At 38.9% G+C, this 20218-nt stretch overlaps 1 protein-coding gene across 2 annotated transcripts in view; it reads left to right on the top strand.

The window, feature by feature from the left end:
- The window catches only part of LOC311611596 (myosin-8), a 111238-nt gene extending 92132 nt beyond the window's left edge, over positions 1–19106 (top strand). For both annotated transcript variants that reach the window (XM_084863905.1, XM_084863903.1), the window contains 25 exons: positions 2285–2594; positions 2703–2770; positions 4467–4554; positions 4640–4757; positions 5118–5241; positions 5344–5480; positions 6951–7206; positions 9011–9253; positions 9559–9735; positions 9811–9956; positions 10045–10135; positions 10258–10647; positions 11051–11177; positions 11488–11606; positions 11717–11913; positions 12919–13102; positions 13186–13351; positions 13447–13571; positions 13744–14052; positions 14618–14821; positions 16343–16468; positions 16562–16732; positions 16918–17022; positions 17720–17815; positions 18835–19106. In XM_084863905.1, coding sequence (XP_084720031.1) covers positions 2285–2594; positions 2703–2770; positions 4467–4554; positions 4640–4757; positions 5118–5241; positions 5344–5480; positions 6951–7206; positions 9011–9253; positions 9559–9735; positions 9811–9956; positions 10045–10135; positions 10258–10647; positions 11051–11177; positions 11488–11606; positions 11717–11913; positions 12919–13102; positions 13186–13351; positions 13447–13571; positions 13744–14052; positions 14618–14821; positions 16343–16468; positions 16562–16732; positions 16918–17022; positions 17720–17815; positions 18835–18987 — 4230 coding nt within the window. In that variant the 3' untranslated portion in view covers positions 18988–19106. The remainder of the gene's footprint in view (positions 1–2284; positions 2595–2702; positions 2771–4466; positions 4555–4639; positions 4758–5117; positions 5242–5343; positions 5481–6950; positions 7207–9010; positions 9254–9558; positions 9736–9810; positions 9957–10044; positions 10136–10257; positions 10648–11050; positions 11178–11487; positions 11607–11716; positions 11914–12918; positions 13103–13185; positions 13352–13446; positions 13572–13743; positions 14053–14617; positions 14822–16342; positions 16469–16561; positions 16733–16917; positions 17023–17719; positions 17816–18834) is intronic.
- The last annotated feature ends 1112 nt before the right edge of the window (positions 19107–20218 follow it).

Genomic DNA, 20218 nt, shown 5'->3' with positions numbered 1-20218 from the left:
GAGAGGGACCACAGTGCTTAGTTTCATTTTGTTCCAACCAGTTTTGTTCTATTATAATACTGATTCAAATCTATTCTTAAGGCAGCACTGAAGACTTTATTGATATGGTCTGCTTCACTAGAGGAACTACCTCATCAGTTCTAAATCCATCTCCATCATGATCCAGTAAAAATAAGTCTTTTTCCTAAATAAAAATTAATACACAAGCAACACAGCTAGAGCTTATATGAGTTTATCTATCTGGAAGTCAAGAAATCAAACTGCTCATGCTTATGCTTTTTCATAATCTATCTTTAAGGAGATTAAATACACAAAATGTCTTAAATAAGGTTTGGGTTTACCTTCTTTCCACTTTTTATTAAATACTTATAGTATTTAATTATTGCATATAAAGTAAACATCATCCTAAATGATGTTTACTTTATATTCATAGCAAAATAAAACTTTGACAACAGGTTAATTCATTCAATAGGGAAAAAAGTATAATAAACACAGAACCTTTTAAGAGTTAATCCCCCACATGCTGTGCTGACATCTGGAGTTTGTATCCAGCTCTTCTTATCATGCTGTGCAAAAAAGGAAAAGAATCCAAAAAATGAGGGTAGTACTCTGTATAAGGAAACTCTGGGACAATCTCAAGGATATCAGCATTTGCATGATGGGGGTGCCACAAGTAGGAGAGAGAGAGAGAGAGAGAGAGAGAGAGAGAGAGAAATTAAAAACCTTTGTGAAAAACTAATGATGGAAAACTTTTCTAACCTGTTGAATGAAATACACATACAAGTCCAGAAAGCACAGAGTCCCACACTAGTTGAATCCAAAGAGGCCCTACCAAGACACATCATAATTAAAATGCAAAAGATTAAAGACAAGGAAAGACTCTTAAAAGCAGAAAAGAGAAAAGTAGTTAGTTACCTACAAGGGAACTCTGATAAGACTGTCAGCAGAAACTTTGCAGGCCAGAAGAGAATAGCAAGAAATATTCAAATTGGCCCTGGCCAGTGTGTCTTAGTTGAACTATCATTTACTTGAACTATCATTTACTATACCAAACGTTTGTTAGTTACATTCCCTGTCAGGACTCATACCTACTCATACCTAGGTGTTTTTTGTTGTTGTTTTTCCTCCATATATTTTTATTGATTTCAGAAAGAAGAAGGGGGAAGGAGAGAGGGATAGAAGCATCAATGATGAGAATCACTAATTAGCTGCCTCCTGCATGCCCCCTAATGGGGAGCAAGCCCACAACCGGAGCATGTACCTGGACAGGGAATCAAACTATGATCTAGGGGTTCATAGTTGAACACTCAACCACACCAGTTGGGCTAGGTTTCAGGTTTGATCTCCAGTCAGGGCTTGTTCGGTAGGCAATGGATTGATGATTCTCCCTCACATCAATGTTTCTCTCTCTCATTTCTCTCTTTCTTCCTCTCTTTCTAAGATCAATAAAAACATATCCTTGGGTGAGGACTTTTTAAAATTAAATTAAAAATACTTAAATAAATACTCAAACTGAAAAAAGCAAGAACCTACAACTAAGATCACTCTATTCAACAAAGCTATCATTTAGAATTGAAGACATATAAAGAGTCTCCCAGACAAGAAAAAGCTAAAGGAGTTCATCTCCACCAAACCAGTATAACATGAAATGTTAAAGTCTCTTCTTTAACAAGAATAAAATATTGATATATTAAAAAATATGAATAATAAAATGGCAGTAAATACATATCTATCATTAATCGGATCTAAAAAACAAAATAAACGAACAGGCAGCACAGAAACAGGTTTAAGATACAGAGGACATTTTGACAGTTGCCAGAGGGGAGGTGGGATTGGGGGATGGGTGAAAAGGTTAAGGGATTAAGAAGTACAAATTGATTGTTATAGAATAGTCATGAGATATAAAGTACAGCATAAAGAATATAGTCAATAATATTGCAACAACTATGTATAGTGTCAGATGGTTACAAGATTTATTGGGATTATTACTTAGTAAATTATATAATGTCTAATCACTGGGTTGTACATCTAACTAATATAATATTGTATGTCAACTGTAACAGAAATAAAAAATTTAAAGTGAAAAAATGATGCTGTGGATTGAATGTGAAAAAATGGTGGAAATGTCATTCTAGTGATAACAAAAGGACTTCAGCTATGACTCTGCTCTACTTTATAAATATAATTAATTGGGGAATGAGCATAGTTGATCAAATGACAGCCACTAGTCTGTATCTTTTGAAATAAGATAGGCTGACACCCATGTCTACTCTTCTGAATTCAGCCACTAGGCATCTTCTCCATCCTGGAAGAGGAGTGCATGTTCCCCAAGGCCACAGACACCTCCTTCAAGAACAAGCTGTATGACCAGCACCTGGGCAAGTCTGCCAACTTCCAGAAGCCCAAGGTCGTCAAAGGCAAGGTCGAGGCCCACTTTTCTCTAATTCACTATGCGGGCACCGTGGACTACAACATTGCCGGCTGGCTTGACAAGAACAAGGACCCCCTGAATGAGACCGTGGTCGGGCTGTACCAGAAGTCTTCAATGAAGACTCTGGCCAGTCTCTTTTCTACATATGCTGGTACAGAAGCAGGTATTTTCTGTGCTCTTACTCTAACTTCTACCCATTCCCACAAAATGTTCACATACCATTCCACCTCTGGGATTCTACTTTAATTGATGTGTTTTCTTTTTACCTCAGACAGTGGTGCAAAGAAAGGTGCTAAGAAGAAAGGCTCTTCTTTCCAGACTGTCTCAGCTCTTTTCAGGGTAAAGTACAAATTTAATTCAGAAAATCTATTAAGTGTCTATGAATTAACATAATTGTAGGATTCAGAATAGATTAGGAGGGAATTGAATGTAATAAAAATCACCTTAAACATTTACTTTTGTCAGGGTATAGCCAAAGCAATACTTCTAGAAGGTTGGAGCTTTACCCATTGTTCCTCTTTATGATCATCTGATGTTTCAAGAATGTAGAAGCTTTCTTATTGAATAATAATGCTGATTTTTAAAGAAGCACAGCTGAACCTCAAAGCTATCACTGTGGAAGGCTAATCTTTATTCCATAATGTAGCTTTGATAATGTTCCTGAGTTCTGTGAGAATGAACCTGAGATACACTCTAAAACATCCTTCATTCAAAACACGTTTGTAGATTTAGATTTTTGTAATAGATGAAAATAACCTAAAGCCAAGTCTAGTGATTTAGATGGATTATTAAGTTAGAAGCTACCGTGTTTCCCTGAAAATAAGACATCTTCCGAAAATAGGACCTAGCGCATGGAAAGATAAGACATCCCCTGAAAATAAGACCTAGCGCAACTTTGGGAGAAAAAATTAATATAAAACACTGTCTTATTTTCGGGGAAACAGGGTATCTCTTGATATTAAAATAAAAATAATTTCACTATAAATAATGTGATTTTCTTACGTGGCTTAAAAACAGACTCTTCTAAAGGGAATTGTATTAAATGGTGGGTCTGATGGCTGCTTTGTCAGAATCCTTCTATAACTAAAATACAGATTTAACCATAATCTAAATAGGAATACTGCCCTATTCTTTTTATTTCTCAATACCAATCTGCTTTATCTCACACAATAAACTATTGTTTCACCAACTTATCCTTGTACATGTTTTCAATATTAGAAACTCATTACTTTTATTTCCTAATGGGTTAATGAGATGGGGAGGAGGCAACTCTGCCTTCTCAAAGAATATACCTAAGAAAGGCTGAGAAATGTTTACATGTGAGTTTTCTATGGTTGAGTAAAACACCATCATCTATCATAACCAATTACTCTATTTTTGGAATAATTCCTCTGCTACATTCCAGACTGTGGATCATTTTCAGTATGGTACCTAAGATCCACCCATACAAGGTTATATAGTCCCCTCAAAGAAAATACACAAAAAAAGTTGTTACATATTCCAGGGAATAAACTCAAGGAAGAAATGGCAAAAGTTGGAACAATTGCTAATCTAGATTACCACTGTAAACCACTACTATAAAAATTATTAGCCCTAAGAGAGATGAAAGAAATCTTAGAGGTACTCTCAAATATTTTCAGATGAGGTCCAGAGAGACAAAAAAAAAAAAAAAAAAAAAAAGACTTTGTAGAATCAAGCAGCTCATTAGGCTACTGAATTTTCAGTTTGTTTATAGGATAGTTCCTAAGTGTTCAAAATTAATATCTTGGAGGGCTACATTTCTTCCCAGTATTTTGGTCTTTTGGTTATTTAGCAGACTAGAATCTTGATGTCTTTAAAATACAGAGCAAGGGGGATATATGTGATACTTTCAACAATAAAGATTTTTAAAATAAATAAATAAACACAGGGCAACTGAAACTTCACAGATTTATACCTAACAGGTAAGAGAGTACATAGCTTAGTTCCATATAGTTACAAAACAGAAATCTGAAATAGGACTTTTTCATCAAGTCTCTTCTATCTGGTTTTCTAGGAAAATTTAAATAAACTTATGACCAATCTGAGGTGCACACACCCTCACTTCGTACGGTGTATCATTCCCAATGAAACCAAGACTCCTGGTAAGATATAAGAGCATGAAGTAATCAAACAGACACAACTTCAAAAATTCAGTGCCCAGTAGTGAGTACTGTGATATCCTTACAGGGGCCATGGAGCATGAACTTGTCCTGCACCAGCTGAGGTGCAATGGTGTGCTGGAAGGCATCAGAATCTGCAGAAAGGGATTCCCAAGCAGAATCTTATATGGAGACTTTAAACAAAGGCCAGTCTCACTTTGTTGTATTTCACTGAATGCCATGAATATTTAATCATTTAGTTATTGTCCTCTGTTCACTGTATTTCATGTATCCTGTTTAGTAAATATTATATAATTAAGAAGCCAAATAATATAGTCTTGTGGTGGTAGGACAGAATAACAAGTTAGAAGAGGTGACATTTCTTTAAAATAGGATTGAGGCATGAATTAGACAGTGGAAAATTATATTGTTTTACTATCTAAACTTAAAGGACAGCTGGATTTTCTAATATTTTTTACTCTTTCTCTGAGATTTTTATTGACGTTTCTTTTTGGTGTAATTTGATTTTCACACATGATCAGACCTTTCTTTCTTTGATTGAACAGATACAAAGTTTTAAATGCAAGTGCTATCCCAGACGGACAGTTCATTGACAGCAAGAAGGCTTCCGAGAAACTTCTAGGGTCCATTGACATTGATCACACCCAATATAAATTTGGACATACAAAGGTATAGCTGTTATTTATTTACACCTGACCCAAATACCTTCTGCCACCTCTGTGTCTCCTGTCCTATGGGAGATGCTGTGTGACTCTCCCTTTTTCTTCAAAGGTTTTCTTCAAAGCTGGCCTTCTGGGTCTTCTGGAAGAAATGAGAGATGACAAATTGGCTCAGATTATAACAAGAACTCAAGCAGTCTGTAGGGGATTCCTAATGAGGGTAGAATATCAGAAGATGCTGCAAAGGAGGTAACTATGCTGACTATCAGAATTGTAAGGTCCTTTAGGAACAATCAACCTTCATCACTCATGAATGCTTTCATTTTGTGGCTATGTGCTTTTCAGAATTCACCCCTACAACTCATCAGCTTTTGCTGATCCTCTCATCATTCTTGGATTCCCTTCAAAACTTCTCTTCTCCCTGTAATTTGTCCCTTCCCATCCATCTCACATACAGCTGCAGGAATGATTTGCAGTAAGCACTATTTTCATCATGCCACATCTCAGTTTGTGTTTCCCCATGGTCTGCGATATCAAATCCAAGTTATCTTGCATGGCTGTCAAGCCCTCTCTATTCCCCACCTCATCTATCATTTCCAACCACACAGCCTTTCCAGCCAGTCTGAACAATCTGCTTATCTCCTATTTTCAGGTTTGCATAAGCCCTCTCTCCTCATCCTAATTTATCTATTTATGAATTCAAAACTTCCATTACTCCTTTCTCTAATTAACCTTACCCAGCTCTATCTACACAGCAATATGCATTCCCTGTCCTCACACACATATTTTTGAATTCATTTTGTTCATTAAGTACTTATTTAGGTCTGCATTATGCGTTCCCAAGTTATTTACATGTGTCTGTCTACATTATGATTTGTGTCATAGTATCTGCCTTCTCAGAGTTATGGTTCTTATAAATCAGACCTATAAAAATAGAATTTCCATTTCAGGAAGCTTAATAAAACATACACATTGCTACAGGGTAGTAAAATCTTGCCAATCTATTGCTACAGTTTGTAGAAAGGATATATTTTACTACTGTTTTACAATTTTATTTAAATAAAAGAAATTTTGGAGCTCAATCTGTGTTAAATGTCCTGAAGATATTAAAAATATAATGAGCAAATAACAATGAAGCTTTTCAAATAATTTGAGAAAAGACAGTATATTATCTGAAGTTAACAAAATAAATTTATAGAGTGAATAATTCAGTGGTGAGTTAAATAAGAAGAGAGGCTTCAAAGAAGACATGATAAATCATAAGCTCAACTTAGGTAAGGCAATTCAGAAAGCAACCTATGCCATTTCATAATTCACATCCATATGCCAACAGACAAGCAGCTCAATCAATTTACAATTGCCACATCCACTCCCAAATCACTAATATAGTATCTCAGATGATCTTAAAGTGGTACATGATGTTCATTCATGTAAAGTATTTCCTCTCTAAAGTCAGCTTCTTTGCTTGTTTGGTAGGACTTGAAAATGCAGAATTATTAAATATAATCAGCACACATGAGCAAAGCAGTTATACTGAGGATTATTATAAGTGTGAGTGTGAAGATGTGCATACACATGTGTAAAGCCTGCATATATCATATACAAAATTTAACATATAATTTATATGTGGAGGGTCATTAAAAGGGGAGTTTTCATATAAAAAATAATAGCATTGTCTCTAATAGATAAGTCTACACTGATATTTCTGTGCCATTTCAGAGAAGCCGTTTTCTGCATCCAGTACAACGTCCGCGCCTTCATGAACGTCAAGCACTGGCCCTGGATGAAGCTCTTCTTCAAGATCAAGCCCCTCCTCAAGAGTGCAGAGACCGAGAAGGAGATGGCCACCATGAAGGAAGAGTTCCAGAAGACCAAGGATGAACTGGCCAAGTCAGAGGCAAAGAGGAAGGAGCTGGAGGAAAAAATGGTCAGTCTCTTAAAAGAGAAAAATGACCTGCAACTCCAGGTTCAATCTGTGAGTATTCTGTATTCTGAATGTACCATGTCACTGAAGCTTTTCTGGAATTCATACATACTTTGGATTTACAAATGACCTTTTCTTGAAAAAGAAAATCTCAATTTTCCCTTTAGTATTTCACTTAACTTACAATATTCCTATGAAAAGGCACATGGAAAAGAAAAGATCAAAGAATGCATTTACATGTCACAAATTTAACATGAAGAAATTAGTTTAAAGGCAAGCCCCCAAATTTCATTTTATCCTTTTGCCTTGTCTGCTTTATCCTAGCCTTAAAATATAGCTCTATTTTCTAAATGCAAGTGTAGAGATTGTATTTACATTCAAGAAACACAATATTCTCATTCCTCTTTGTATCTCTTTTCCTCAGCTCCCTTTCCTTCCCAAGATTTAGCTCAATGAATTTATCTGGGTACTTGAACTACCAATATATAAGGTAGAGGGAAGTACCTTATAAAATTCTTCTTTTGATACAGATGCCGAGTTCTTAAAGCTTCTGTTTATTAATTCAGGAAGGAGTTATTACAGCTGAAATGCTCTTAGCAATCATTTCTTCTAACCCCCTTATTACATCTACTAGAGGCCCGTTGCACAAAGAGATTCATGCAATAGGCCTTCCTTCCCCTAGCTGTTGGCACTGGTTTTCCTCCAGCACCCAGGACCCAGGCCTTTGCTCTGGCCGCCACCTTCAGTCTTTGCTCCCAAGCCTGTAGCTCTTATAGCTCTCTCTGTCCCCACTCTCCCCCTCATAGCAGGTGTCCCACCCTGCCCAACTGCTCTATACCAGCATGCATGCTGCCCAGAGGCCCAGAGCAGCTGGGGTGGGGTGGGGGTGGGGGAGAAGGCAAGACCATTGCCATCTTTGTCAGGTTAATTTTCATACTCACTCCTAATTGGCTGGGAGGCATTGTGAAGGTATGGACTAGGGGTGTCGAACTCAATCAGAGAAAGGGCCAAAATCTAAAATCCAGCCTAAATTGCGGGCCGAATGGTTTACTGACAATGTCATAAACTGACAGCGGAGTGCAGTGATGACAGCGCGGTGCGGGCCACATTGCAAGGCCTGGCGGGCTGGATTTGGCCCGCGGGCCTTGTGTTTGACACATGTGGTATGGACAATGGCACGATTTATAGTACCTTTGATATCAAATAAATGAGGTACTCAAGAGAAGTACACTGAGTAGTCAGATTATTATGCGTTCAGAGATCACAATAATCTGGCCACTCAGTGTATATAAAAGCCTAAGCAACCAAACAACCAAATGATTGGTCAACCAGTAGCTATGATGTGCACTGACCACCAGGGGACAGTCATTCAACACACAGGATTAGGCTCCCTTCTGTCTGGATCAGGCCTGCAGGGATGGAGCCAAAACTGGCTATCTGACATCCTCCAAGGAATCCTGGATTGCAAGAGGGTGCAGGCCAGGCCAAGGGACCCCACCGGTGCATAAATCCACGCACCAGGCCCCTAGTATAATATAATTGAACATAGGAGGAATAAAGCAATGTAGGTCATACATATGCAGGCAAATATGGACAAGAACCCAAGCTTGCTTTGGTTTTTCCACTCTTCTACACACTGCTTTCTAAAATAGTCAATTTCTTCAGTTCATTCATTTGCAGATTAATTTGCTTCTACATCTATAGTCTTACTTCTAATTAGCTGCATTTCTCCAGGACATGTAATAATATTCAATTAAGTTTAATTTATATTCATGCTGAAAAATACATCAAAATGCAAAGAACAAGTTCCAAATAAGTAACAAGTTCTCTAATATCTCACTGAATCTCCCCATAGGAAGCAGATAGCTTGGCTGATGCAGAGGAAAGGTGTGAGCAACTGATTAAAAACAAAATCCAGCTGGAGGCTAAAATCAAAGAGGTGACTGAGAGAGCCGAGGATGAGGAAGAGATCAATGCTGAGCTGACGGCCAAAAAGAGGAAACTGGAGGACGAATGTTCAGAACTGAAGAAAGACATCGATGACCTTGAGTTGACACTAGCCAAGGTTGAAAAGGAGAAACATGCCACAGAGAACAAGGTATGAGACATATTCTGCTATACCTGTGGTCGGCAAACCGCTGCTCACGAGCCACATATGGCTCTTTGGCCCCTTGAGTGTGGCTCTTCCACAAAAGGCCATGGCCTGGACGAGTCTATTTTGAAGAAGTGGCATTAGAAGCAGTTTAAAAAATTTGGCTCTCCAAAGTAATTTCAATTGTTGTACTGTTGATATTTGGCTCTGTTGACTAATGAGTTTTCCAACCACTGTGCTATACTATATAGAGATTCTACCATCCAATAAGCTGCTTTATAGTAGAGACAATATCTTCCTTGACCTTCTAGGTGAAAAACCTCACAGAAGAGATGGCAGGCCTAGATGAAATCATAGCTAAGCTGACCAAGGAGAAGAAGGCCCTCCAAGAGGCCCACCAGCAGACTCTGGATGACCTGCAGGCAGAAGAGGACAAAGTCAACACCCTGACCAAAGCTAAAACCAAGCTAGAGCAGCAAGTGGATGATGTAAGTGTATTTTTAATAAACATTTGAAAGACTTTTTTAATATACTTTTTTAAACAAATTTTACTTTCTCATTAGCTTGAAGGGTCTCTGGAGCAAGAAAAGAAACTTAGAATGGATCTAGAAAGAGCAAAGAGGAAACTGGAGGGTGACCTAAAATTGGCCCAAGAGTCCACAATGGATATAGAAAATGACAAACAGCAAATTGATGAAAAGCTTAAAAAGTAGGAACTTTTAAAAATAAAACAACTGGATTTGATATCATCATCAAATTCATATGGGTCCTAATATGTCTTGTTCTTCTTTCTAAAGGAAAGAATTTGAAATCAGCAATCTGCTAAGCAAAATTGAAGATGAGCAAGCAGTAGAAATTCAACTCCAGAAAAAGATCAAGGAGTTACAGGTGAATCATCTCACTTCCTTTTTTCTGTATGCCCCTCCTCCAGCAAAAAACAAACAAACAAACAAACAAAAAAAACCTGAAATTGAGATGAATGTATGTTCATGTGCTTATGTCACTTCCAGGCCCGCATTGAGGAGTTGGAGGAGGAAATCGAGGCAGAGAGAGCCTCCAGGGCCAAAGCAGAGAAGCAGCGCTCTGACCTCTCCCGGGAACTGGAGGAGATCAGTGAGCGGCTGGAGGAAGCCGGTGGGGCAACTTCAGCCCAGCTTGAGATGAACAAGAAGCGGGAGGCTGAGTTCCAGAAAATGCGCAGGGACCTGGAAGAGGCCACCCTGCAGCACGAAGCCACAGCAGCCACCCTGAGGAAGAAGCACGCAGACAGTATGGCTGAACTTGGGGAGCAGATAGACAACCTTCAGAGGGTCAAGCAGAAACTGGAGAAGGAGAAGAGTGAGCTAAAGATGGAGATCGATGACCTTAGCAGTAACACAGAGGCCATTTCCAAAGCCAAGGTACCCAATACTGTGTCTAAATGATGTTAATTAACAACCTAGTAAAACACCATTGTTCCTTGTCATTAAACATTGTTTGCAAGAAGTTTATAGCACTAATCTAATATTTTCTATTCTAATATATTCCGTTATATTTTGTTTTTTAAATGCTGGATTTGACCCGTTAAGATTATTTCAAAATCCACTTTAATATCAGTCTTGGGATAGATGAATGGGCTCCAACAATGACCTCTTTAGGAACACTATGCACTCACCATGCTTGAACCGCAGCATGTTCCAGAGTTGGAGCCATAATCTTCTACTCACACAACATGAATTTACTCACTGGAAAAATATAAGAATTAAGTTTTAACTTATTTTACTGCATACAATGTCTCACCTGTCACTGCCACATGTACCATAGGGAAACCTTGAAAAGATGTGCCGCACACTAGAAGATCAACTGAGTGAACTTAAGACAAAGGAAGAAGAGCAGCAGCGGCTAATCAACGACCTGACGGCTCAGAGAGCTCGCCTGCAAACAGAATCAGGTAAAGACCTTTCTCTGAATCATGAAACTTAATACTAGATAAAAGCGATTCCAAGAGTTCTTAATAGATAGCAATAATTCCATATTAGAGTGGATTAAGCAAACTATCAGAATTTGCTGAGCAGGTCAGAAAGAAAAAATTAGCAAGAATCAGCAAGGAAGTTTACTTATTACATTCCTGTGGCAACTCTGCCCTTTAATCTCCAGTTCTATAATACGTAGTATATATTTGATATATACAAATACAAATATAAAAGCATTAGGCCAATTTTAACGCCATTAACAAATCCTTTTATTTACATTATTCTTAGGTGAATATTCTCGACAATTAGATGAGAAAGATGCTTTAGTCTCTCAGCTTTCAAGGAGCAAACAAGTATCTAGTCAGCAGATTGAAGACATGAAACGTCAGCTAGAAGAAGAAACTAAAGTGAGTTTTACCTAAGATCTTCTTGGCTAATCATATCTAAATATGTCCGAATGTGTAAATTAAATATCACTGAATAAATGAATTTAAGTCATTGACTCGTATCTCTGTAGGCCAAGAACGCCCTGGCCCACGCCCTGCAGTCCTCCCGCCATGACTGTGACTTGCTGCGGGAACAGTATGAGGAGGAGCAAGAAGGCAAAGCTGAGCTGCAGAGGGCGCTGTCCAAGGCCAACAGCGAGGTTGCCCAGTGGAGGACCAAATATGAGACAGATGCCATTCAGCGCACAGAGGAGCTGGAGGAGGCCAAGTATGTACAATGAATTCTGGGGGAGGAGATGCCCAACTCAGCAACTCCCAGAAGCTGTTGTGAGGACACTGGTGACAATGGGAACATAACATAGCAGAAGCTAACAATTACTGAGGGCATACTATGTGTCAAATGTTATAAATACATTAGCTCATTTAGTTTTCATAGCAACATTATTATTCTTATCCCATTAGAACTGAGGAAATTGAAGCTGTGAGAGGTTAACTAATTAATCCAAGGGCATATGATTAATAAATGTTCCAGCTGGGATTAGAACCAGATATTCTGATTCCAGGGCCCACTGTAAGCATTGCAGTAGAAAGAGATAGCTCTTAAAACTCATGTTAGAGGCCATCCAACAATACTTAATGTCCAGGATTGGTCTAAATTGAGTGAATCCTTAGTCTGTGTACAGACAAAAGGGGACCTTCAAGTAGATCTTCTTGGGCATCAAGGCTAAAGACTTGCCTGAAACTTAAGGATGTGTAGGTGGCACATAACTAGGAAATTAAAATGTAAGTGATTCAGAAGGGGTGGGGGGGGGGACCTGTCTTTATTTAAATTGCATGAATTGTCCTGATTTATCCATCAACTTCTTTCTCTGGTGAGATTGTTCAACTTTGATTAGAAGAAACTGGCTATATATTCTTTAGAGAAAGAGCGCATAAAATAAAATGGAAACTTTGAGATAAAAATTAATATATTCAGTATATTTTTGTCCAATAAAATATCTAGTCAGCTCAAATACTTTTTAGAATGACATTAAGATATATAAATCAACCGATAAAATTGTCCTCTCCACAATCATACTCAATCAGAAGTCCTGACACAGTCTCTAAGAATTCAACAACTTACCAAGGATTTAAATCACCCTTTACCAATCTAGGAAGTAGTTCTGGCTACCAGTTTTGAAAACCATGTGATTTGCCATGGAAACAGGACTGTGAAAGGAGGCCAAGGAGGTTGTCGCTTGCACTGTCCTTAAATGCCTGGCTAACTTTTCAGGAAGAAGCTGGCCCAGCGTCTGCAGGAGGCTGAGGAGCATGTGGAAGCCGTGAACGCCAAGTGTGCCTCCCTTGAGAAGACAAAGCAGAGGCTCCAGAATGAGGTGGAGGACCTCATGCTGGATGTGGAGAGATCTAATGCTGCCTGCGCAGCCCTGGACAAGAAGCAGAGGAACTTTGACAAGGTGGCCCAGCCTGCTTAACCTTTATTAATGCTTACTTAGTCTCCTTTTCTCCTGACATGGGCTGATGATTTACTGCTTTTCAGATCTTATCAGAATGGAAACAGAAGCAGGAGGAAACTCAGGCTGAACTTGAGGCTTCCCAGAAGGAGTCCCGTTCTCTCAGCACTGAGCTGTTCAAGATCAAGAATGCCTACGAGGAATCCCTGGATCAACTTGAAACACTAAGGAGAGAGAATAAGAACTTGCAGCGTGAGTCCTCTTGAATTTCCTTATTCAACATAGCCTGACTGGTCCTTTCCATGTTGCCATCAGCTCACCACTTCTCCCTTGCCTGTTCACCACAGAGGAGATTTCTGACCTCACTGAGCAGATTGCTGAGGGTGGGAAGCAAATCCATGAATTGGAGAAAATAAAGAAGCAAGTGGAACAAGAGAAATGTGACATTCAGGCTGCCTTAGAGGAAGCAGAGGTACATATTACTAGGTTGTTGGGGGGTGAAAATCAAAGAAAAACATCAGTGAAAATACTCAAAGTGGATAGTGATAGTGCAATTACATAAACTTATATTAATAAGTTTGTCTCACAAGAAATATATTGCAAACATTCATTTTCCATCATTAATCAATAACTGTTTTGTTAAGGCATCTCTTGAACACGAAGAGGGAAAGATACTACGCATCCAGCTGGAGCTGAACCAAGTCAAGTCTGAAATTGACAGGAAAATTGCTGAAAAGGATGAGGAGATTGACCAGCTCAAGAGAAACCACGTTAGAGTGGTGGAGTCGATGCAAAGCATGCTAGATGCTGAGATCAGGAGCAGGAATGATGCTCTGAGAGTCAAAAAGAAGATGGAGGGAGACCTTAATGAAATGGAAATCCAGCTGAACCATGCCAACCGTTTGGCTGCAGAGAGCTTGAGGAACTACAGGAACACCCAAGGGATCCTGAAGGTAAATGAGTCCACATTTAACAGTTCAGAGAAGTCAGGCAAGTTACTGGTCTTCCATTCCTCTAAAAACCTTCTTGTTAAACCATCTTTTTTTTCTTTTAACAAATTATACAGCTCATTGTATGGAGATAACTAAATTAAATGCACATAGAATATGTTTAAAGAAAATTATGATATGAGAGCAAGTGCAAGACTGGCACCAAATGGCCTGAGACTGAGTTTTAGTTTTATTAGATGCCTGATTTTAGGCACGTTATTTAATCCCTCAGAATTGTTATTGTGAGAATCAAATGAGACAACAGATACTGTGTAGAGCATATGGAAAATGTTTCATAGATGATAGATAATAGGACTTGCACATGAAAAATAACTAATGTCATAAATGGAACAGGAGTCTGTCACCTGATAAGTCTTTCTTATGTGAGTTAGTGACATCATCATATTCATGCTCTTTCAAATGAGAGGCCTGTCATTTCCTGTTCCTGGTACCAATACATTCTCCCAGTTCATCTCCACAGATATTTATATCCTCTTCAGAGTGTCTAAGGCTTTTTTGTACTTAACAGGACACCCAGCTACACCTGGACGACGCTCTCCGGGGCCAGGAGGACCTGAAGGAGCAGCTGATGATGGTTGAGCGCAGAGCCAACCTGCTGCAGGCCGAGGTGGAGGAGCTGCGGGCATCTCTGGAGCAGACAGAGAGGAGCAGGAAAATCGCAGAACAGGAGCTGTTGGATGCCAGTGAGCGTGTCCAGCTCCTGCACACCCAGGTGAAACCCTCACACCAAACAAATGCTGGTGTATTGTAAAGTGATGAATAGGAATTACAGTGTGACATTACTGTTTTTATAAAATATGGTGTCCCCAAAAATGTATACACACTTTGAATGACTATAAAGAATTTATTAACATATAGTTTATTTTCACAGTTTAAAAATATCTACAGAAATGAATTAATTTTTTGACAATGCTGTTTCAAACTGATGACAGCTCTGGTACACTCACTGCTGATAACGCAAATCAATGGAATCGCAAGCATCAAGACCATTTCAATCAGTATTTGTGTGCCTTCAATTCATCAACTGTTGCTGGTTTTGTACTGTAAACTATCTTTTATGTATCCCCATAAAAAATGTCTAGTGGACAAATTTTCTTTGTTTGAAGTTTAGTCCTGCTTCACCCATTATTTCAAATCAGTTAAACCTGAAAAGGAGTGAAAATTAAGTGAATTATCAGCTGTTACAGTTTGTATACATTTTTTTTTTGGGGGGGGGGGACAGCCTGTGTCTCCCTTCCAAAAAAATGTATATGCACTTTAAATAATTATAAAGGCAATGTTTGAATTTCAACTGTGTCTTCAAATTTCCAGTAACATTTTAGGATGAATTTCCTTTGTTCAAAGCTTAGTCTGGCTGAAAAGAAAAAACAAAAAACAAAAAACATGAATTGAGCTATCAGCTTTTAAAGTGTGTATACATGTTTCTGGGATTCTCTGTATTATATATGGGCAATATAATTAAAATATTAGTTTTCTACCCCCAAAAAAGAGGGCATTACATTTTATTTAAAAATAAGGTTTGGTTTTTTATTTTGAAAACCACAATGTGGAGTAATCATGAACAAAGATAACTGTTGACTCCCAAATGTGAAAATGTTCCTTGCAGCATTTCCCATCAGGGGCACGTCAGCATTTAGTTTGTTGTGTTTACTGTCCCTGTGCCTTGCAGGATGTTTAATATCCCTGATTTATCCAGACAGTAAATGCAGTAGCGCCCCTTAGTCACTTTGAAAGCCAAATATTTCCAAGTACCCATTAAAGCAGTAAGTAGTGCTTCCCTTTGAGAACCAGGGATTGACATTTTAAGAAAATGTTTTTGTAAGAGTAACCCAGCATTCCCCGAGGGACCAAAGCATGAAAGTTCACAGAGAATAGATTCCTTCCAACTGAGAAACTCCCAGTACCACGCTCACAAAAGGAGTAACTTTTCTAATATTTCCAACCTTTTATGGTACAGTATGCATGATGTCCAGTCGAAATATAACTGAGAGAGCACATAATTTAGAGACATTCTTAAATCTCAGAACTCCTTATGCATAAATCAGGTGGACCTTGGGCAATGGTGGAAGCAGGGAGGAGCTCCAATCTTGTAAATAATTATTTTGTACTGAACAAATATTTAAAGTTTATTGAAATTTTGCTATTATTCCCTTGCATGAGCCAACAAGTAAGACATTTATAAAATCCCAAGAGGGCAAACTATAAAGCTTGCCAATTCCCACTATTTTTATAGAACACCAGCCTGATCAACACCAAGAAGAAGTTAGAAAGTGATGTTTCACAACTCCAGAGTGAAGTGGAAGAAGTCATTCAAGAATCACGCAATGCAGAAGAGAAGGCCAAGAAAGCCATCACTGATGTAAGATGAGCATTTGTTTTACTGACACACATTTGCTACCTGACACCTGCCATTACCAGGTTCCCTTATTTTCTTTACTTATGTGCTAATTAGGCGGCCATGATGGCCGAGGAGCTGAAGAAGGAGCAGGACACCAGCGCCCACCTGGAGCGGATGAAGAAGAACCTGGAGCAGACGGTGAAGGACCTGCAGCACCGTCTGGATGAGGCTGAGCAGCTGGCCCTGAAGGGCGGGAAGAAGCAGATCCAGAAACTGGAGGCCAGGGTGAGTATCTCAATCTCTCCAAATCTGGGAAGGGAAAAAGGGCACTCACTCCCTCTGTGCATCTCTCTTCCTTCATATTGACTCCTATCCTTGCCTGGTGGTGGGGACATCCATGTAATTCCTTCAGTAGGGTCCTGAGATAATATCCTCCAAGACTGACCTGTAGGTATCTTTCTTGGTTGCAGATACGTGAGCTTGAAGGAGAAGTTGAAAATGAACAGAAACGCAATGCTGAAGCTATTAAAGGATTGCGGAAACATGAGAGAAGAGTAAAGGAACTTTCCTACCAGGTAAGGGAATAGCTTTCTAGAATATTCAGATTTCCTGCCCAGTGGGAAATTGGAAACCTGGTGACTATCTTTGTGTCACTCACTAATAGACATATTAACTTGGTACATGTAAGAGGCAAATAACACAGGTGCTTATCACTGGCATATACTAAGCTTGGAAAATCAGGAATGCTTTTAGATAATAACATAAGAAAGTGCATAACTTTTAAAGCCAGATAAGTGGGTATTAGCTCTAATCTGGCCTCTCTTATTTCTTATACTTGGGTAGATTACTTAACACTCTTAATCTTAGTTCCATCACTTGTAATGTAGAGTAACATTTACTCTCCAAGGTAGGAAGATAAGGATTAGAAAAGATGTTTACAGGGTGGGGGCAAAAATAGGTTTACAGTTGTGAGTACTTGAAATAATTTATCCTTGTAGTATTACTTCTTAATTGTTGTATTATTTTCCATATGAATAACTAGAAACCTACTTTTGTCCCACCCTGTATAATTACTAATAAAGTGCCTGCAAATAATGAACATTTAGTAAGAGAGGTGACTATTATTATGAAGAACACCTCAGAGTTTACCACCTTTACCCCAGGCCCACTACCATCATACCAGAGTGATTTATTTTACCACCTATGCCAGAGTGATTTATTTTACACTTATTCCGTGGGGTTGAATGCAAATCATTTTTTTCAAACTTGCAGAGTGAGGAGGACCGCAAGAATGTGCTCAGACTGCAGGACTTGGTAGACAAATTACAGGCAAAGGTGAAATCCTATAAGAGGCAAGCTGAGGAGGCTGTAAGTATCTTTAAGCCTTTGGGAAAAGAAAAATATGGGGCGGGGATAGAAAGTGTATAAAGAGAATGTGTTAATGAGAAAGAAGACGACAAAGTAAGAATATACAACTCATATTTTAAAAGGCGTTTTTATAAATAGAAATTTACCCAAAAATCCTAACTACAGAATAAGACTTCAAGAAGATATTTTTTTTTAATTAAACAATTTGTAAGATTTGTGGGGGAGGGGAGAAATAAAGTTCTAACTAACTCTTACCTTACTTGGTAACTGTAAAGGATATATATAGTAGAAACTATAATTAACACCATAGTAAGTATTCCTCTCTTTAGAAATGCACAAAGTCAAGTTTGGCATTTTCGAATGCCAAACTTAAATCTTTTACCCCAACTGACTTATCTGCTCACTACCAGTATCATCATCAGGGGCTCTCTCTCCATTGCTATAGCAGTAAGGACATGTCAGAAGATCCTCAGCTTCCCTTTTCCTAGTTGTTTCACATTCTTCCAAATGCAGTGTGGTAGGCAAGAAGTAGGTAGGACGTAAGGAAAGGAAGGAAGAAAGGGAGAGGCACAAATAGTAGTAAAGTCCAACCAACAGAGGCATACTTTCTTCCTAGCCCCACTTCCCCCTTTTCTCTCTATTCCAAAGTAAAAATATATGGCAAAAAAGTTTTAAGTGGGGTTTTCCCAAAGTCCTCATCTGGCCTGATATTTACTTACTAAATTCTGTAATGGAGGGCAACTGGGTCTCTTCCTCTTTTCCACCCAACCCATACATCATAAATAGATTTCACGTTTGTATGGGTTTAACATAACAAGTTGTCCCTTCCATTTCAAAAGTTTCTTCTTATAGTCTTTAAAATAAAAAATATAACTAAAGTTATAAGTTCTGTCCAGATTTTAAGTCAGACATGGCAAACTGACCATAAGAAGGCAATAGCTGAGTTGAGGAAATAACTCTGGTGAAAAATGCAATAAGAACCACAAAGTCTAATTTTCACATTTTCTCTCTATTCTCAGGAGGAACAATCCAATGCTAATCTTGCTAAATTCCGCAAGCTCCAGCACGAGCTGGAGGAGGCCGAGGAGCGGGCTGACATCGCGGAGTCCCAGGTCAACAAGCTGCGGGTGAAGAGCCGCGAGGTTCACACAAGAGTCATAAGTGAAGAGTGATCCCTGATGCTATGGAATGACTGAAGAGAGGCACAAAATGTGCTATTTTTGGTCATTTTATGATGTTTATTTTCCCCTTAATGTTGAGTAAATAAAAATTACAGTAAACTTATAAACAACATTGTCATTATTTCCAAAATTATTTGCTCTTTAATACAGTTCTCACATAGCTATTATTTTTAATGCTTTGCAGAGTATTCAATATTCTATACCTCTATCACCACCCAGCTTCACCTTTCCAACCCTCCACCATATCTTTTGATCTCATTAAATCTCTAAATTATTAAAAATTAGTAAGAAAAAGACTCCCCAAGACTTCCCCTTTACACAGAACCCATTCATTTACCCACTCCACAAATAGTTATTATCTACTATGTGTCAGGCACTGTTCTAAGTTCTGTGGGTGTTGCTCTAAACATAACTCTTGTCCTCTGGGTGCTTATATTCTACAAAGAAAGAATGGCACTGAACAGCTAAGAAGCTACGTAATATGTCAGATAGTAAAAGCTAATCCCATATAATAAAAGCATAATAATCAAATTGATTGAACAGTGGAACGACTGCTTACTATGACACGCATTAACCACCAGGGGGCAGACGCTCAATGCAGGAGCTGCCCCCTGGTGCTCAGTGCTTGACACTCAGCCAAAAGTGGAGAGTGGGCCTAAGCCATCAGTTGGACATTCCCCAAGGGCTCTCTAAATGCTAGAGGGCACAGGCCAGGCTGAGGGAACTCCCAGAGTGCATGACTTTTGTGCACCGGGTCTCTAGTGGGAAATGAACACATATGGCAGTTAGTATTTTGCATAGTAGTCAAGGAAGCCTCTCTAATAAGAAGACATTTGAGCAGAGACCTGAAGGAAGTAAAAGAATAATAAGCTATGTGAGCATATGAAGGTAGAGGGAAAAACAGGAAATGCAAAGGCCCTAAAGCAGGGACAGGTAGCCCTGTCACAAGAGACAGAGAGGAGGTCAGTAGGGCCGGAGAATGAGCAAGACAGAATATTCTACAGTTATAAAAGAGAAATATGCAAATTGACCATGCCTCTGTTATGCCCATCAGCCAAGCAGGTGTGAGTATGCAAATTAACCCAATAAAGATGGTGGGTTGATTTGTATATGCAGGAGCGAAGCAGCTGGGCGGGGCGAGACGCCTGCTATGAAGGGGAGGGCGGGGGGCGGAGGGAGTTACAGTAGCTGCGCTCCAGCCAGGAGTGAGGACTTGCAGGCT

The sequence above is a fragment of the Pipistrellus hanaki genome (genome assembly GCF_964339955.1).
Source record: "Pipistrellus hanaki genome assembly, chromosome: 16".
Classification (NCBI taxonomy): Eukaryota; Metazoa; Chordata; class Mammalia; order Chiroptera; family Vespertilionidae; genus Pipistrellus; species Pipistrellus hanaki.
This window is presented reverse-complemented; position numbering and strand designations above follow the sequence as displayed.